Source organism: Heliangelus exortis, chromosome 16, assembly GCF_036169615.1.
Source record: "Heliangelus exortis chromosome 16, bHelExo1.hap1, whole genome shotgun sequence".
In the NCBI taxonomy this organism is placed as follows: domain Eukaryota; kingdom Metazoa; phylum Chordata; class Aves; order Apodiformes; family Trochilidae; genus Heliangelus; species Heliangelus exortis.
Genome location: NC_092437.1, coordinates 9146754 through 9164190, shown reverse-complemented (window position 1 = coordinate 9164190; position 17437 = coordinate 9146754). Strand labels below are relative to the sequence as shown.

General features: G+C 43.0%; 2 protein-coding genes across 6 annotated transcripts; one reads left to right on the top strand and one right to left on the bottom strand.

The window, feature by feature from the left end:
• Positions 1–2137: 2137 nt before the first annotated feature.
• SPATA2 (spermatogenesis associated 2) lies at positions 2138–11087 on the bottom strand. Of its 3 annotated transcripts, XM_071760072.1 has the most exons (4): positions 10963–11087; positions 7992–8134; positions 7709–7865; positions 2138–5953 (listed from the first exon to the last, which is right to left on the bottom strand). In XM_071760072.1, the coding sequence occupies exons 2-4, from the start codon at positions 8024–8026 to the stop codon at positions 4700–4702; spliced, it is 1446 nt and encodes a 481-aa protein (XP_071616173.1). In that variant the 5' UTR covers positions 8027–8134; positions 10963–11087; the 3' UTR covers positions 2138–4699. The 3 variants fall into 3 exon arrangements, with proteins under 3 accessions (XP_071616173.1, XP_071616171.1, XP_071616172.1); XM_071760070.1 differs by having other exon boundaries at positions 7709–8134; XM_071760071.1 differs by lacking the exon at positions 10963–11087 and adding an exon at positions 10684–10903 and having other exon boundaries at positions 7709–8134.
• Positions 11023–16986, top strand: RNF114 (ring finger protein 114). 3 transcript variants are annotated; one of them, XM_071760080.1, is made up of 6 exons: positions 11023–11300; positions 12322–12472; positions 13419–13525; positions 14818–14932; positions 15889–15996; positions 16222–16986. In XM_071760080.1, exons 1-6 carry the CDS (start codon positions 11023–11025, stop codon positions 16285–16287), a joined length of 825 nt encoding a protein of 274 aa, XP_071616181.1. In that variant the 3' UTR covers positions 16288–16986. The 3 variants fall into 3 exon arrangements, with proteins under 3 accessions (XP_071616181.1, XP_071616180.1, XP_071616179.1); XM_071760079.1 differs by lacking the exon at positions 11023–11300 and adding an exon at positions 11572–11737 and having other exon boundaries at positions 12344–12472; XM_071760078.1 differs by lacking the exon at positions 11023–11300 and adding an exon at positions 11573–11739.
• The last annotated feature ends 451 nt before the right edge of the window (positions 16987–17437 follow it).

Sequence of the window (17437 nt, the reverse complement as noted above, 5' to 3'; positions counted from 1 at the left end):
CAGGGACTCCTTACAAAATGGAAATCCTTTCTTTGGCAGAGGTCAGGGCAACAAAAAAGCAACAACTCCTAGCAATGCCAGAGCTCCCACAGCCTGTCTGACACTGAAAGCAGCAAAAGCAGTGCAGGAGGGGAAAAGTAAGGAATAATAACAGTTGCTCCACTTTGGGCACTGCTGTGTGCCATAAATTCCTGGTGGCAGGTCACTCATCCCCACAGCTCTACATGGACAGCCTGGTGCCACAGCTGCCCTTTGACTTGGGTGCAGTCTGGCTGCAGACCCCTCAGCACATCCTCTGCCACCACCCAGGTTACCTGTCACAGGGCTCTGATTCCAGCCTGAACCCAGGGCCCACTGCACAGTACCAAACATGCCAAGATATCTTCAGTGCAGAGAGCTTTTCCTGCTGTAAGGAACAGTCTTGCTTTCCACACATTAGCACATTGAAATCTGCACAGTGAGCCTGTCAAACAAAGCAGCTGCTCCCTGGCTCTCCTACACCTCTCCTCAGATGGAAGAGCTTCCATTATGTGGCATGTCTGCAGGATTTGAGAGTTAAAAGAGCTGCTGTCATGTCACACACTTTAACTTCCTGCCTTCCTCTAGGCAGTGGGCAAGCAGCTCTGATGCACACTGTTCATTTTCACAGGGTGGCCCAATGCAAAAGGTTGCCTTCAGTTTGTTTTCCACAGCAGGAGTACAACAGCAGAAAGCTACTTAATTACCAACTCCTTCTCCTACATTTTCAGACTCTAAATACAAGTTGTAGAAAATATTTTCTAGGAGAATATGACCAACTATGGGAAAAAAGTAACCAAAAACAACCGCAGCATCCGATTTTCCTTCATTTCCTCCAAGAGCTCCAAGACATTTACACACTTGGAAACTTGAGACAAACACAACAGCATCCCATGATTTCTGAAGGAAAAACGGAACATCTTTCACAAGTAACAGTCAGGAACATTTGTAGCCCAACTGTTGGTGCTATGATACCACAACAGCAGACATGCTAAAAGGCCTAATAAACTCCCACTGATTTCAGAGAAGTAACCAAATGAGAGCCAAAACAGGTACATCAACATGTGATAGTTTAACTTGAATTCACCTCCTGCTTTTCTTTCAGTCACTCTGGCAACTTAACAATTATCACCATGTTCAGTTTAGCTCCTGTTTCTAAACAAATATTGGAAAGGTGAATCTTTTCCCCCAAAGAGACTCTATGGCATAATCAGCAACATGTACTAAATACCTGTAATCCAGTCATCTTCCAGAGAAAATATATTTAAGGAGCTGTCAGTTCAAACCATCAAACCTAAACTACCTGACAGTGTATTGAACCTTCAAGCTTCATCTATTGCGAGCAAAAGACATGATAACACACACAGAGGTCTGTAATCAGGTATATCAGACAGTAAGACAGCATAAAGTCTTGCTTTATAGGCACCAGAAGCACAAAAAGCATAGCAGTGTCACAGATTTCCTCCAAGATTATTTTAGTTACCTTTAGCCCTATTCTTATAAGCACCCCTGATACTTCCTGTGACCTCAACAGCTCTTAAGACCAGAGGACTTGCAGAAATGGCACTTCAGGTGTTTAAGCATTCATCTGCCATGCTTTAACACAAAGAACAAAAGAAAAAAAAAAAAAAATCTGGTTTGGAACTTGAGAAATGATCCTGCTTCAGAGCTAGCAGGATGAAGAAGGAGCCAGGAGGCCTACCTCAAGTGCCAAAAAGTACATCAGTAGTATCACACATCTTCTGTGAGATGCAGCTTACATCAGGAAGCTCATTAGAGAAAGTGCATCTGACATCAAGAGACAAGGCTGGAAATCAATGTGGGTTAGCTTCACATCTCACATGAAACCTGCTCTCTACCCCACGTTTGTCTGCTGCAGACTGCTGACATATTGCCTTTCATGCTCTTATGGAACACACTGAGTCATGCTGCTAAGACTTGAAAATAAACGTTTTTTTAAAAAAAACTCTGCATTCTGCAGGCAGTACATCCAGTTTCATAAAGCTGAGGTTCATGATCTATACACTCTTGCCCATTTTGCCCCCAGGATTATCCTTGTGCACCGACTCATTTCTGCATGCAAACACAGTTGTAAAACAGACAGCTACATGCACTCAACTTTAAGAAAAGAGTTAAGCCTTTTCTTAAAGGCCTCTTTATTTTTAAACTCCTTCAAAACAATTTTAAACAAATCAGATGCAAAACACCTGCATTTTAAATTAGCATATATTTTACTGTATCAATCACAGCAACCTCATACAGTAAGATACACAAAAATAGAGCATGGTATCACTTCAATGCAACACAGTTTTGTACTACAGTATTCCATGACATATATACACAGGACTTTTCTTTTTCAGAGCAAGTGTAGTCCCTGCTATGTTCACTGTAAAAATTACGTGGCATCACAGTTTTAGTTATTCACTGTAGTGTGAGTAGCCATATGGAAATTGAACCAGTGAACTAGAAGATACACTGTATAGCAGCCAAACAGGCATGACATTTTAGAAGATGAACAAAACCAAAATAACCACTGAAATGAAAACCACCCTTAGATTGTATTTTAATAGTAAAATTGTTTTTAAAGTCTTCCCTATATACATAATGTATCTACATTTGTGTCATATTTATATATATATATTTATAAAAAAAACATACAAGATTTTGAAAACCTTAAAATCATTCACCTAAACAATATTCACCCAACCTTCAGAGACAGCAAGGCAATGCTTGCCCACAACATCATGTTCACTTTCAGCCACTTGATTCAGAGATTTCCCTGATTGCCCAACACACACCATTCACTTTGTTTCTTAGTGCAAACTGTACAGTAACTTATTGTTCTCAGCCCTCTGCAAGACCCAGATTTCATCTTATTTCCATAATACTTCTGACACCAATTTATGGCTAAAATTATTTTAGCTATTTTACAACATTAGCCTATATAATTTCCCCCTCTACCTACCTCATTCCCTCCCTCCCCCCACCCAAAAAATGTAAGACAATGATCATTCATGCATGTTTCTGTCACGCAGGGATCAATGGACATTTAAGTGTAGAAGCCTAGACTCTAACAGTGCTTAAAAAAAAACCAAGTGAATAATTTTAGTGCAAAGTGAACTACATCGTTTACATCTCAGCTAGAGTTCTTTACAGATATTTTAAACACATTTAATTCTGCACATCAGATTAGGTTGTCTGATAGTTTTTTCTAACTAGCTAGTTGGAATAAGGAAGTTAGAAGGATTCTTGTGAGCTTTGTTTTAATAAAAACCTAAAACCTATTCATAATCAGGTGTTGTTTGGGAGTCAAACTGTACAGAGCCCAGCACAACACAGTCCTGGTTCTCAGGGCTCCCATGTGCTGCAGCAATACAGATAAATATTATCATCTGATGCACATCCATAACTGATAAGTTTACTTTAATAGGAGTCACAAGTGAGCCCTAATTTTAACCAGGCTGGTGTTTTATTAGCTGGACTACACTAAAGACTTTGCAGTGAATTTGGAAGCAAACAGAACATTTATACTTACAATTTCCATAACAACAAAGCAAAAGCGTGCACTGAGAACCAAAATCCTGTGATTCTTAGACAAGACTCCACTGAGCCAAGTGGTAGTCTTATCAGAGGGGAAAAAAAATGTCAGATTAAAAACCAAAAACTGATCAGAGCCAAGAACAGCAGTCTGCCACAGTGACTATAATAAGCTATGAAATACAGTACAAGGGAAAACAAAAAGTCACCTGAACAAATAACCCAGAGAGACTTCATAGTTATAATGATTTTTACCACCTTTAAGAACTCAACATATTAAATATTTATTAAAAATAAACCGTTTCCAAATAACCTATTTACAGTACAAAGAACAGTACTTAATACATGTGCAACAGAAAGTAAAGAAAATCAGTACTCATCAGGATGGACAACACTCCAGGCATAATTTAAGTGACATGAATAAAATTTCACCTTTTTAAAATACCATTCAGTAAAAACCAGTAGGATGATATTGGCAACACCAGAAAATAAAGCACGTATTGTCCAGATTCAGATTATATAAGATTGAGATAAACAATCAGGAGGTTAGGAGAGAAGGAAGAAACAAAGACAAAAGGAAGAGATACTGAGGTGGTTGCATTTTGGAGACCAAGAAATGCAGACACACTTCAAAAAATAGTCCTTTTTGGCAAAACAAGCCATTCACATATTTCTTGCACATTTTAAAGTCATACTCCATAAAAAACTGGCAGTGGCTTCATCACTCATAGAAAACAAGAATCTTAATTTTTAGATTTCATTTTCAAGCCTTGCATGGTTGTATTCAGGCAAGGAGATGACTGCAATGTAATAGAAAGGTGTGATGTCACTTTTTAAAACTCAACAGCTGCCAAGTTTTAAAGAAAAACGTGCTCTTCTCCCCCATTTAAACTGAAAAGTAAAGATCATTTAGGAGTTACCTAAATCATAGCAGCATGAAATCTAATGTATCTGCAGCATTTGTGAAGCCACAAAAAAAAAAAATCAAGAACTGGCACCTGATCACTGAACCATGGTTCCAAATTTCTGGACACATTATTTTGGTAAGAGGTCAGTGTATTTTCTTATCAATTGAGTCAGTAATTAGTTAGGATAGCCCTTTCCCCTCCTCCTTTCCTTCCCCTCCAAAACAGACTAATGGAGTCTATCTATAAACTACATGGGACAGCTGGGATGATTTATAGTTTAACTGATTGTTAGGCATGAATCTGTGAAGCTCACTTTTTCTACAGCAGGGATCATAATAGTAAGCATTGAGGCAAGTGTCACATGAGACTTTTGAGCAAAACGTGCAGGTGTTTGCAGCTCCAGATCGGTTACAGAAGCCGCAGCGTGAGGTGCCTGAAGGTTTGGATTTGGAACTGAACTGAGCAGCTCTCTCCTGACTCTGAGTCTGTGATGTGTACTGAGATTTTTCCCTTAAAGCAGACGCAGGAGACAAGCCATCACTTGGAAGTGGCTTGATAGAATAGGTGCTCTGTTTCACTGCTGGGTATTCCTGCCTAGAGTTGAACAGATTGTCACACTTTTGGCAAACAGAAGTGCCACAAGGTACACCACAGTTTTGGCACTTGAGGGAAGCTGTCTCTTTGGCTAGGTGGGTGCGTTTGTGGTAAACAGGGTTGGCATCATTTTTTAACACCCATACGTCAGGCTTAATAGCTTCTTGTCTTTTAAAATTCAACACACTTCTAGAATCAGGATCAGTATATAAATCTAAGTCGTCTTGAGCAGAAAAGTAGGAGCTGTAAGGGACATTTGTTCTTAGCATGCCATTGTGATGAGATGATGTTGGCAAGAATTCATCTGAACACCTATGTGGGGAGCTTGACATTGTCAGAAGAGAAGGTGAGGGACGGATAATTTCATCTTTAATGTCATCTTCTGCATCAACTAAAACCGGTTCTTTCCTGAGGCTCAGGGAGCTCATCAAAGGTGGTTTCTTAGGTTCCCAATAATTATCGTATGTGTCCACTGATTTAGAAGGCTTGCTCACCTTTGGCTTGAAATAATCTTTAGAGGCCCGTTCACTCGCTGATTTCTGGAGTACCATTCGTGCCATGGAAGTGTTTAAGTTTTCTTTGCACTCTGCGCGCCGTTTCATGGCTTCTGAGCAGCCTCTAACATCTTCATTGCTATTTTTTCGTTCATTTATGACATCAATCTCTGAATAACCTTTATCCTTCACTTGCAAGTGAATTTCAAGAAGCTGCTCACATTCCACTTTGGCCAAAAAGAGTTCAAATGAAACCATTTTCACTTGAATGGCATCAACCTGCTCTTTAAGCTTATACATTGTTCCCAGTTCTTGGACATAGCCCATGTAGTTCAAAATCTGCCTTACATCATCTTCAGTTAGAGCAGACTTTACATAATAAACAAAGGGTCCAGTGTAGGTCTAAGGGGGGCAGGGGGGAAAATAAAAGGAAAACTAGGTTACAAATTCAGCAGTGGACTAGATGTCCAGATAATTCAGTGACAGATACTTTATGATTAAATAGAATAATAATGACAGTGACCACATGCAAGACCCATGGCAAGATGAGCCCCGAGTCTGCCTCCTTCTTGTTCAGCAGATGGAAATTCCACATGAGGAAAATTCAAAGTAGGAGAGTTTTCATTCAAACTGAAATCCTGATTAGCATAATGTCCTCCCTATTGATTTAAATCACTATGCTATGCACTGACATTAACTTTTATGCATACCAGACATGTTTGCATTTACAAGCAAGTCTGCCATGAAAGGTAAAAAGGCAAAAATTCCATGTATTGCCCCAGGAAGGGGCTAGCTGGAGATGACAGGAACTCAGAATTACTGTAGAAGTACCCAAGTCCTCTCCAATTCAGGTTTAAATATACCTGAGGTGCACTTTTCTGTGTACTACTACTATGCCATTTCAAGTGTCTATGCCATTTACTTACATTAGGTCAAGAACTTCCCTTACAAAAAGCCCTGAAAACAAAGATATGAGTTTGTGGGAGCTGAAATACCCTCAGCACCTGGCATACCTGAGGTATGTTCAGACTGGTTTGGATAGCAGAAAAAGCAGCCTGACCATCACAGCTCTGTACAAAACAGTGCACAACCAAAGTTGGTACCAGCAGTGCAACAAGAGATCCCTCAGAGAGATCCTCCAGGAACAGCCCTGAACTTAAAGGCCAGAACTTAGTTGTAACGATGAAGACTTATGGAGAGATCTTGAAGACAGGTACTTTCCCCTTGCAGAAACAGAGAACTCTCAAACGTTTTAATAACATGCAAGTTCTCTGATATTAAGTGAAGCAGTGTCTTTTTAGGAAAAAAAAAAGCAATACCCATCACTAGTGCACACAACTGGCAAATTACTTTAGACACCTATATGAGCACTGACTTTATCCAGCTTTCAAGTCTCAAAACTGTTCTTGTAAGTGACCTACAACATTCACACTGAAGTGCTGCAACAGTTTTGCATGAGAACAGGTAAAAGATAAAAGAGAAACACCAACAGCAGGGAACTCACTCTCTGACTTCCAGCACCCAAGCCAAACAATGTGCAAGTTCCTGCTTTTCACTCTGAGATCCTAACACAGGTAAATTATTTGAAAGTACATTAAAATCAAAACTTCATGTACTGAGAATTGACAGATAAAAGATATTCTGAAAACCATTTTTCCAGAGAAGTTCCTTTACTGTTATTACCATATAACTTGTGGGAACCTCAGCAAAGCACCCACTTGAAAGCACTCATTGGTTCTTAGCACCTGTGCTGCATCAATAACTGTTGCAAGGCAAAAATCAAATTCTGAGTGAGCTTAAATTCAACTTGAACACTCACCCTAGTGACAGCATCTCCAAGTAGAAGTTAAGACATTGTAGCAGGGTAGGCTGAAAAAAACCTTAGAGAAGTTCTCCATTTTATAGTTACATTATAAATGCAGACAGCACTCGCACTTCTGCTCTCAGGATACTCTCACCAGCACAACAGTTATTTTACACAGAAGCTTTCCTATGGCTTCTGTTTCCTAACAGTATACAGGCCTCATGCTAATAGGAGGGGAAAAGGAGTCTTCAAAGACTCCTTCAAAGACTCCTCATATCATCAAATGCATGATATGTGTAAAAGAAAGAAAACTGGATCACGTTCTTAGTATGACAACATATAAAATGTCTTACCTTAATGTTTTTGAACTCCTTTTTCCAGGGGTAAAGAAAGAGATTAATTCCAAGCGTCTCGAGCATGTTGAATGCATTATGAAGAGAATGTAAACTTGAGGATTTCACAACTCTCAGTGAGTTTTCAGCCATCTCATAAAATTTTATCAACCGGAATCTATAAAAGGGATCAATTTTGGGAAGGCAAAGTAAGGCTGCCGCTGCCACTCGCAAATACTCATCATTAATAGGACGTTGCTTGTTGTCAGAGGCATTCAGTTTGCATTCATGGAACTGTACATACTTCCTAAATAAATCGTCTTTATATTTCGTATCCATTGAAATCAGGTTTTATCTCACACTTGGGCAGCTACCTCGTCTCTTTCATGGTTGTTCGGCAGTAGGTTGATTATCTGGCGTTAAGAATCTTCAGTAATGGCAACTCTCCTGCAATAAAGATTGAAAACAAAGACAAGTCATCACAGTTGCATAAATCCCAGATGTCTACAGCATCTATCTGCTTCACAGGATTCTGCAAAATGGTTCACAGAACAGCAACACACAGAAAAGCCTCTTTAGGTTTCTGAAAAAGCACAAGAGTCTAAAGAAATGCTGGTGCCCTGCTTTTCACTGTCATTCCCTACTCTTCCAGTCACCCACCTAAAACAGCACAACAAGCATCAAGCAAGGCACTGAGAGTTTGATACCATAAAGCTCAAGCCCAGACTGAGGGTTCCTTGGCTTATGGAACCAACACAAAAGTAACAAAGCAAAAACTGAAAGTAGCAGCAGTGTTCTCAGGGTCTCAGGGGCTCTTTTCTGCATTCTATTTAAGTTCAAACAGCTTACACAAACATTACCTATTTTGGTGGGTTATTTTGCCCTGCACATTGATATAAAGATTTTTTTTTTAAGTTTCATTTTGCTCAGCCTGGGAGTTGAGGTATTTGTTGGTTTGCTCGTTTGGTTTTTTCCTCTATTGGCACAGGACTGCTTGAGCAGATTAATTAATTTTGTCTATTTCTAACAGGGGGGCTTTTGACTGCCACTCACACCCCACCTGATGGCACACCCAGGCCATTAATCACTATGCTGGGAGAGCTCTACAGCCATCCTACAGACACCCCTGAATCCTGAGAAGTACAGCCAAAGTTTCAGCTGAATGCTGGCAGCTGCAAGGATGATTCCAATCTTCTCATCAAGAAGCTACACCTGCCATTTGTAGCTGCTTTAGTAGAACAGAGCAAAATTGTTGTCTTTACATTGCATACATTTTTGCTTGCAGGGATAGTTGCTTTTATGTATATACTGATCTACATTTTTTTCACCTCACTGAGCTCACATTTAATACAAACAACAAAAGCTGGAGATCAAAAAGCTTCCTAATGCCACTTTACCAAAACCACAGTAACTAACAGGCCAGCAGACTCCATCTCCACAGCCTGAGAAACTTGTGACCAAAAAGCAGACCGAAGGTTTTGGGTTTTTTAATGAAAAAACAATGTAGCCCTTTTAGGGCTTCCCAGTGGTGAACCAGAAGGAGGGGAGGTGGGGGAAATCAATGCTCTGTTTCAGTTCGAGTCAGTCTGAAACAGCACTTCAGAAAAGACATTCCACCCAATATTAATTGCAGCTGTTAGAATACTGATCAATGCCCCCACACACTGCTGTTAAAATGAAAATTACTGCAAAGAGCAAAATTACCTGAATGGAAGGAGCCATAACATAAAATACATTGGGGACAGGGGGGGGAACCAACCACAAAAGCAACAACCAAGAGTCCAGGAAAACAAACAAACACACAACCAACAGCCTAGCCATTAATATTACTTGATGAAAGGCTCCACTTCACTGTAAGAGCTAATGAGTTCAGTTTCTGCTCAAAGGCACACTGCTCTCTGTCTTTCCACAACCAGAAACTGCACAGATATAAAGAGACAAGCTGTGAAATGTGGAGTTCTAAATTAACATCCGAGCATAAGGGACCCTTCTCCCTCCTCACATCTTTCCTCCTTAAGTTGTGCAAGATGAAGTCTGTGAACAAAGACAACAGAATATCTGTTCCTGGAGAAGAAGAGTTACACAAGAGAATTTCAGAGGAAGACCTTTGTCTGACACATCAGTAATACACCCCCAGGACAAGGAATGATACTGTGCTTACAAAGAGCTGGATTAAGCATTACAGTTCCACCTCCATTGTTAATAACTATAAACAAAAGCACTTGGTTACAGGTACAAAATACCAGGATTAGGAAAGTCCCCAAAAGAAGGGAAAGTCTTCATCAAGGCCCTGGGGACTGTGACACTCAAAGCCACCACCAGCTCTGATTTTGTCTCGTTGTTTGTAACCAAACCTGAGTCCACAGGGCTGAAAAGCAAAACACACCAAACCAAACACACCAGCCAGACTTCAGAGCTGCTCCTCCTCACACAGAGGCTCCCGAAGCAAAACCTCCTCGTCCATGCAGCCCCCCCTGCGCCAGGCAGCCTCCCAGCAGCCAACAACCATGGTTACAGGCGCGATAGAAACCTCAGCATATGGGCAGGCACAGATAAATATAGGCTTAAGATGCACATTTGCTGATGGAGCAGACAAGGCAAAGGCCGTTTGGCTGCAAATTATTGACTGAAAGCCTCAAGATTTCATAGAGATGGGTGAGTGAGTTCTGCCCGAGTCCGGGTTTTGCTGGTGAGACAAGAAAACCTTTCCATCTCCTGTCTTAAAATCTGTACCGAGGGAATATGAACCGAGGCAATCAACCCCTCTGACGCCGGGCAGAGGTCCCCAGGGCAGCGCTGGGCAGGCACAGCCTTCCCAACCCCCGGAGCGGGGCCAGGCACGCCGAGCTCTCACGGACACGTGAAGAGCAAAGCCCGAACACCGGGGCTGTTCCCGAGCACTCGGTACCGCTGAGGAATTTCACAGAACACAGGCGAGGGAGGGAACAACACACGCCTTACACCCGCTCGGAGCCGTTTTGCTCCTCGGTTCTCACTTGTTGCAGGCTCCGGGCTCGGCCAGCACCGCCGCACAGGGACGGACGGGCCGAGAAGCCGCGGGCACGGCCCGGGTCACCGCCTCCGGCACCTCCCCGGCGGGAAGGCTCCCGCTGGCCGCCGAGCCCGGGCCGGGCCCACGGGGCTGCGCCAGCTCCCGCCGGTAACGGGGCGCAGCGCCCACCTCCGCCCTCCCCCCGCAGCCGCCAGCGCCGCGGGCCCAGCAGCCCAGGCGGGCAGAGTCCTCCCCGCCCCCGCGGGTCCGGCCCGTCCCTCACCGCTCCGCGCCCGCCGCCCGGGACCCGCCGCCGCTCAGCCGGAAGCGCCCGGTGACCCGGATGCGGACCGCAAAACCACTTGGCCCCTCACAGGCTCCCGTGACGTCCCGGTATTGGCCGTTCCCCTGGAAGGGCTGCCTGCGGCCAGCGGCCGGGCGCGCTCGGCCTCCCAGCACCGGCCCCGGGCTGCCGGCAGGAGGGGGGGGGCTGACAGCGGCGCCCCGGAAGCGGACGGCGGGGGAGGAACGGGGGAGGGAGTGGGCGGGGCGCCGCCTCCTGCGGCGGGGAGCACTTCCGCCGTGTGACGTCACGGGGCAGCCTCCTCCGGATCGGCCCCGGTGAGGGGTTGCGGGGCCTCCTGCGAGGGGCGCGGGGCTGAAGGGGAGGCGGGAAGGAGGCTCGGGCCAGGGGCGGCCCGGTGGGAGGGGGGACGGGCAATGCGGGGCCGCGCTTGTCCCTCGTACGTCACACGGGCGGATCCGGGGGTTGCTCCGGGAGCCCCTCCCGCCGCCCGCCCGTCCCCCACCCGCTGAGGCGGGGACCGGCGCTCCGGGGGCGGGGCGGTCTCAAGCCACGCCCCCTCAGTGTTGGCCACGCCCCGGGGCAGTGTCTCGGAGGGAGGGGCGGGGCGCGGCGGGGGAAGATGGCGGCGGCGGCAGCCGGCGGCGGTGGATCCTCCCGCTCCCCGGAGCAGCGCCCGGACCCGCTGTCGCGCTTCACCTGCCCCGTGTGCCTGGAGGTGTACGAGAGCCCCGTGCGCGTACCCTGCGGACACGTGTGAGCGGCTGCCGGTTCCGCGGCGCGGTGTGCGGGATGGCGGCGGTTTGGGGCCCTCTCAGCCCCGGCAGCTGGGCCCGCGGGCTCCTTCCCCGTCTGGGGGCTGTGAGGCCTGAGGAAGGAGCTCCAGCCCTTCCTTTCCGCTCCCTTGGGAGCGGGGCGGGCCAGGGTGGGGAGGGTCCGGTCGGGGGGTGAGGGGGTCAGGCAGCGCTGAGGGCAGGGGGGCTCCGCGGGCAGCTCTGGGCATTCCACGGGGGAGTCTAGGGCTTCCATGAAAGGAGAAACGAAACCAACCCACCAGCAGCAGGGACAGAAGATTTTAACTTCACTTCTGGTGTCCTAAAAGGGCGAGGAAAGGAGGGGGAACAGAGCACTGTCCGGAAGCCGGTAACGCTGAGCGTGTAAGGAACCAGAATCCCACGGCTCCCTTCATGCACAGATGTCACCAGACTTCTGTTTTATCAGATGATGTTTCTCTGGACTCTGTAATCACTTAGGGCTGAAGACATGGAAGGGCTCTGGGTATTTACGGTGCTTGTCTCGGGGGGCTGTCCTCACCCCCTCCTGTTTTTCCCACCCTAGCTTTTGCACTCCCTGCCTGCAGGAATGTCTGAAGCCGAAGAAGCCGGTTTGTGGTGTCTGCCGCAGTACCCTGTCACACGGAACCAGAGCTCTGGACTTGGAAAAGCAAATTGAAACGACAGAAACCACTTGCAATGGCTGCAATAAAAAAGTATGGAAGTATTTGGAAATTAAGTGGACGAGGTGTGCCTGCTTAGTAATACTGCTTAGAGGGAAATGAAGTGCTTGCTCTTCAGCTTTCTGCAGAATTGGGTCAAATGGAGGAATGTTGTAATGAAACAGTGGATGTGGGTTTTCAGCAGGGATCTCTGTGGCCCTTAAACAGAGATTTGTTTGAAATATTGTTTGAAATAGTTATAAGTCAGAGTTGGCTTATAAGGTTGGTGTGTTCCATAGATTTACTGCTTGATATTGTCCTTCATGTTGAATATCTGATAGGAGCAGCTTTCCTGTCATTGCCTTTCTCTTCGTGAAGTTTGGCTTCTTTACATTAATTCAATGTGTAAGAAAATATCTTAGGTGGTAAAACTGCAAGAAAAGGATAATTAGGACACAGTAAGGTGAGGGTAGCAGTTCAGTTAATTTCAGTTTTTATTTCTGGGTAGTGTCTTCATCTGTCTTCATTCTAGTTGACAGAAAACTGTAGTACCTTGAATTTTAGATTTCTTTATCTGAAATTTGAATTTTCATTACTGGGATTGAACAGTCCCATTGATGGGCAATCAGTCTGTGACAAGATCTATACTAAAAGCCAGATTATGTTCCATACACTGCCTTCCCCTCAGTGACCAGGTAAACTGCCTTTCTATGAGGCTTTTTTTTTTTTTGTTCTACTGCACTATGAGTTAAGAAAAGTGAACCTGTACTGAATAGTGTTGCGTTTGTAAAATATTACAGGCAGAAAAGTTACAGGTTAACTAATCTATAATCTCAAATCTTTCCACCTTGCCAGCTGAAATGTTTGTGGTTTCCTGCTTTAATTAAAACTATCTGCAGAAAGTTCCTTCATTTTACATATTTACTGCTTCTGCTTGAAAGAGTAGAAGTAATTGCAAACAGTTTAAATTCACCTTGCTCTGCATTTGTTGCCTCCACAGATGTATCTCTCAAAGATGCGTAGCCACGCGGCTTCATGTTCCAAATACCAGAATTATATCATGGAAGGTGTGAAAGCTGTAACTAAAGAACCACTGCACAACAGCAGGTAACTTCTGTGAAAATACTTTTCTATGTTTTTTTTTCCACAAAAGCAGGGTTGTTATTGATCAATCATAATACAAATCTCTGTTTGATTCTTCTAAGAAGAGTCCTTTTGTCTTAAAAAAAAAATAACTGTGTGATGGGGTTTCATGGAAGCTGTAGAATTTTGGAGTGGAAGCAGAGTTCACTGCTTTGCTTGATGTTTTTAACCTGATGGGCCACTAAAAACTATGCAGCCACTCAAACACTCTCCCCATCACCCTCTGGGCTATGAGGGTGAGAATTGGGAAGTTAAAGGTAAATAGATTCCAGGGTTGAGATGAAAACAATTTAATAATTGAAATAATAATAATAAGAGTAAGATAAATCACAAGTGATGCACAGTACAGCTGCACACCACTTGGTGACCAATGCCCAGCCTGTCCCTGGCCAGCAGTCCCAGAGGGGAGAAACCCCTAAGCCACAGTTCTGGGAGAGAGGGTGACACTCATGGCTGTAGCGTTGCATATCTGGAATATTCTACTGGGCCATTTGGATCTGTTGTTCTGGCTGTGCTTGCCCCTGCTTCTTGTGCACGTCCACGCCAGGGAAGCATGGGAAGTTAAGAAGTCCTTGATTGCCTAGCAGCATCTGAAAACATCAGTGTATTATCAACATTCTTCTCATAACAAATCCCACACTAAATCCAAAACATAGCACTGTTCTAGCTACTAAGAAGAAAATTGGCTGTATCCCAACCAAAACCAGGACAGGGCATTAGTTGTTTTAATCCTTTCACATTGTCAAAAACTAAGCCCTATTCCTGCATCTGACTGTGCACAGGCAAGCTGTTCTGCTGTCTGCATAGTCCACACACTAGACATCTTAAAGACAGGATACTTGGTAAAAGCAGCTATTTTTTAAGCAAAATCTATCTTTGTCTCTTGATTGTAGTAATTCATAATGGAGGCCAGTTGGAGTTGATTGCAGTGTGCTCATCTGCATAGGAACATACTGGGTGCTACCCAGTGCATTTACTAAAATGAAAGAAACCAAGATGGTAAATGGCATTTATCACATTTGTAGAAGAGCTCTCATTCTGTGTAAATATGGATGATGTTGAGAGTTTCTCAGGCTATTGCTGGGAATTAAAAAGCTGATTCTTGAAACTAGCTTGTCTTAGTTGCATAGAATAGGTCTGTTGAATTAATTGTATTCTTAAGAGCTGGTAAGACAACTTTTGAGTATTGAAGCCTAAAGCTTTTACTTTTAACTTTCTTATAATGATAAATAACCTCCTTTTCTCCCCCCAACCAGGAACTTGCCAAATCGATTTACCTTTCCTTGCCCGTATTGCAACGAGAAAAACTTTGATCAAGAAGGACTCGTTGAACACTGCAAAACATTGCACAGCATGGATGCAAAACAAGTGGTAATAAAAAGTCTTGGTGCAAGAATTGCAATGAAGGCTAGTCTTAAATCCCTTTGAAACAATGAATTAGAGACTTACTCTTGAAGTTAAGTACATATTTATAATTCCTCCTATTAAAGTCAAATGTGGGTATGCTGTTCATGCATTTTAAGTTTTGCATAATTCTGATGTAGGTGATGATCTCTGGAGGTGGTTAGTCTCTATTCCTGTTTCAGCTAGGTCATATGCTCCATTTGTATTTGAAAAATGGCAGACATTCCAAGTTAATTAGGCACAATAACAAACAGAGAATTAATAAGGTGTTTTTTTTTTTAAATGTCAGGTGTTCAATTTTCCCCTCTGCTTTTTTCAGAAAGAAAATACTGTAGTATATATAATATATATAATTATATATATATACATAATATATATAATAATATGTAATATTTTCCATTGGGGAAAAATGTGTTCAAAGGATAGTGTATAATTCCACTGATCTTTCCTGCTGATGCTCCCTCGTATAAAAGGAATTGCAAAATATGGAACTGAATTTGAAACTTTCATATTTCTGCAGAGTTTACTAGACTTCCAAGTTGTTTAGGACAAAAGTTCCTTTTTTCTCTTGGAGTGAAGTGATCCTTGCAAGGAGATCAAGGAAGCTTTTCTGTCACTGAGAAATAAAGACTGAGATCTCCTAAAGCAAACAATCTCTAGTCAGTTTTGATTTTCAGAATGCAGAGAGGGGAATAAGCCATTTCAGAGGTTTAATACTTGAATTAAAATTATTCAGGGTTATCTAAGGCTTTTGTTTTAAATGTCCCAGCAAACTAATTGGCATTACTTTGCATACAGAATAGTGATTGTTACAAGCATCAAACTTCAATTTTCCATGCTGTCACTCTCCTGCCCTTCCCACTGTAAATATTCAAGCACTTCACCATTGGGGCTTAATTGGATTTCTTTGATTTTTCTTGAAGGTTTGCCCAATTTGTGCCTCAATGCCATGGGGAGATCCAAATTACAGGAGTGCAAACTTCATGGAGCATCTTCAAAGACGACATCGCTTTTCATATGATACTTTTGTGGTAGGTGTTTCCTCCCCTTTGGGGTACAGCCTGCTGACTCTGAAAGCCCAGCTCTTCTTACACAGCCACCACAGTGAAATCTCACCCATGCAGATGGTATCATAAAAGAAATAGGATTTTTTTTTAAGCTGGAGCAAGAGACGGCTGTGTTTCTGTTCTTACTTGGTGTGGTATTAACCAGCATGTCCATTGCAGTAAAAGAATTTCTGTACCCTTTGTTCATAGGATTATGATGCTGATGAAGATGCTATGATGGCACAGGTTTTGATGCGTTCTTTGCGGGACAAATGAACCAACTAGAAGATTAACTGTAAAACTAAGCTTCCATGAGGGGGGAAGTGTCCAGCATCCTCACACTTCTACATCCCATGATGAACTCAGGCATCCAGAAATATGGAAGACTTTTTAATCTCTCTCAGTTTCTGGTTTGATATTTCTGTATCACTCAGTCTTTTGTTAATGTGTTCTATGCCACTCAAACCTGTCAGCCTGATTTTCTTGTTTCACACAAAGAGTAATTGTAGGTCAATGTGGAGGAGACAAATCTCTTTTCCTTCACGTATTCTTGGCTCCTTTTGCAGTTGTGTTCACTTGACTGTCTAAAAACAAAATCATTCCGAATGGAATGGCCTGAACTAGTTTAGTATCTCTTCCCAATCTCATTTACATATCTTAAATGATAGTAAGAGGTGTGTTTGTAGCTCTGTTTTCCTTTAGTGAGACCTCTAGGTGCTAACTGTAATTGTCAGACCAGCTCATTTAAAGTGACCTATGATGCCTGTGATTTCATGTTTCCCAGTGTTTAAATTCTTACAGCAGCCTCTCAACTATATGGAAAACATGTCTATGAGTCTTCAAACTACAGACTTGCTTAGCAAATCTTTGGACCTAGTGTAAGCAACTAGTTTAAAATATTTTACTTCTATGCATGACATATTACTTTCTTCCATAATTTCTCACCTGGAAAATAAACTTTAATGTTAGTTAAAATGCAGCATTTTTAACTATCTTAGCAGGTATTTATTGGTAGTTTTATAACTGGTTCACGAGTGACTTTAAGCCTTATGCTGATAGGGGAACTCAGAAGGTTTTTTCCAATACCTCTGTTTTCTATCTAAACTAAAATTTTCATATATATTACTTCAGTTTCCATCTTTGAAGGCAAACTGGTAGCAAAACTTAGTAATAATTCATAGCACCTGCATATCACTGCCTTTCTGCATTACATATTTTGAGTTCCTTGTCTTCAATTAAATGTTACTAAAGTAGCTGAAGCTGTACTTAGATTGTTTTCCATATAATATTGTGTATATAGTATGCAGGTATAGCTTTCAAACAAGAAGTAAAATGTAACCCAGAAAGCAGGATGATGATTCAAATACATGGTAAATGGATACTCTGTGCAGCTCTACACTTTCACTGGAGAGATTCCTTTTTAGTT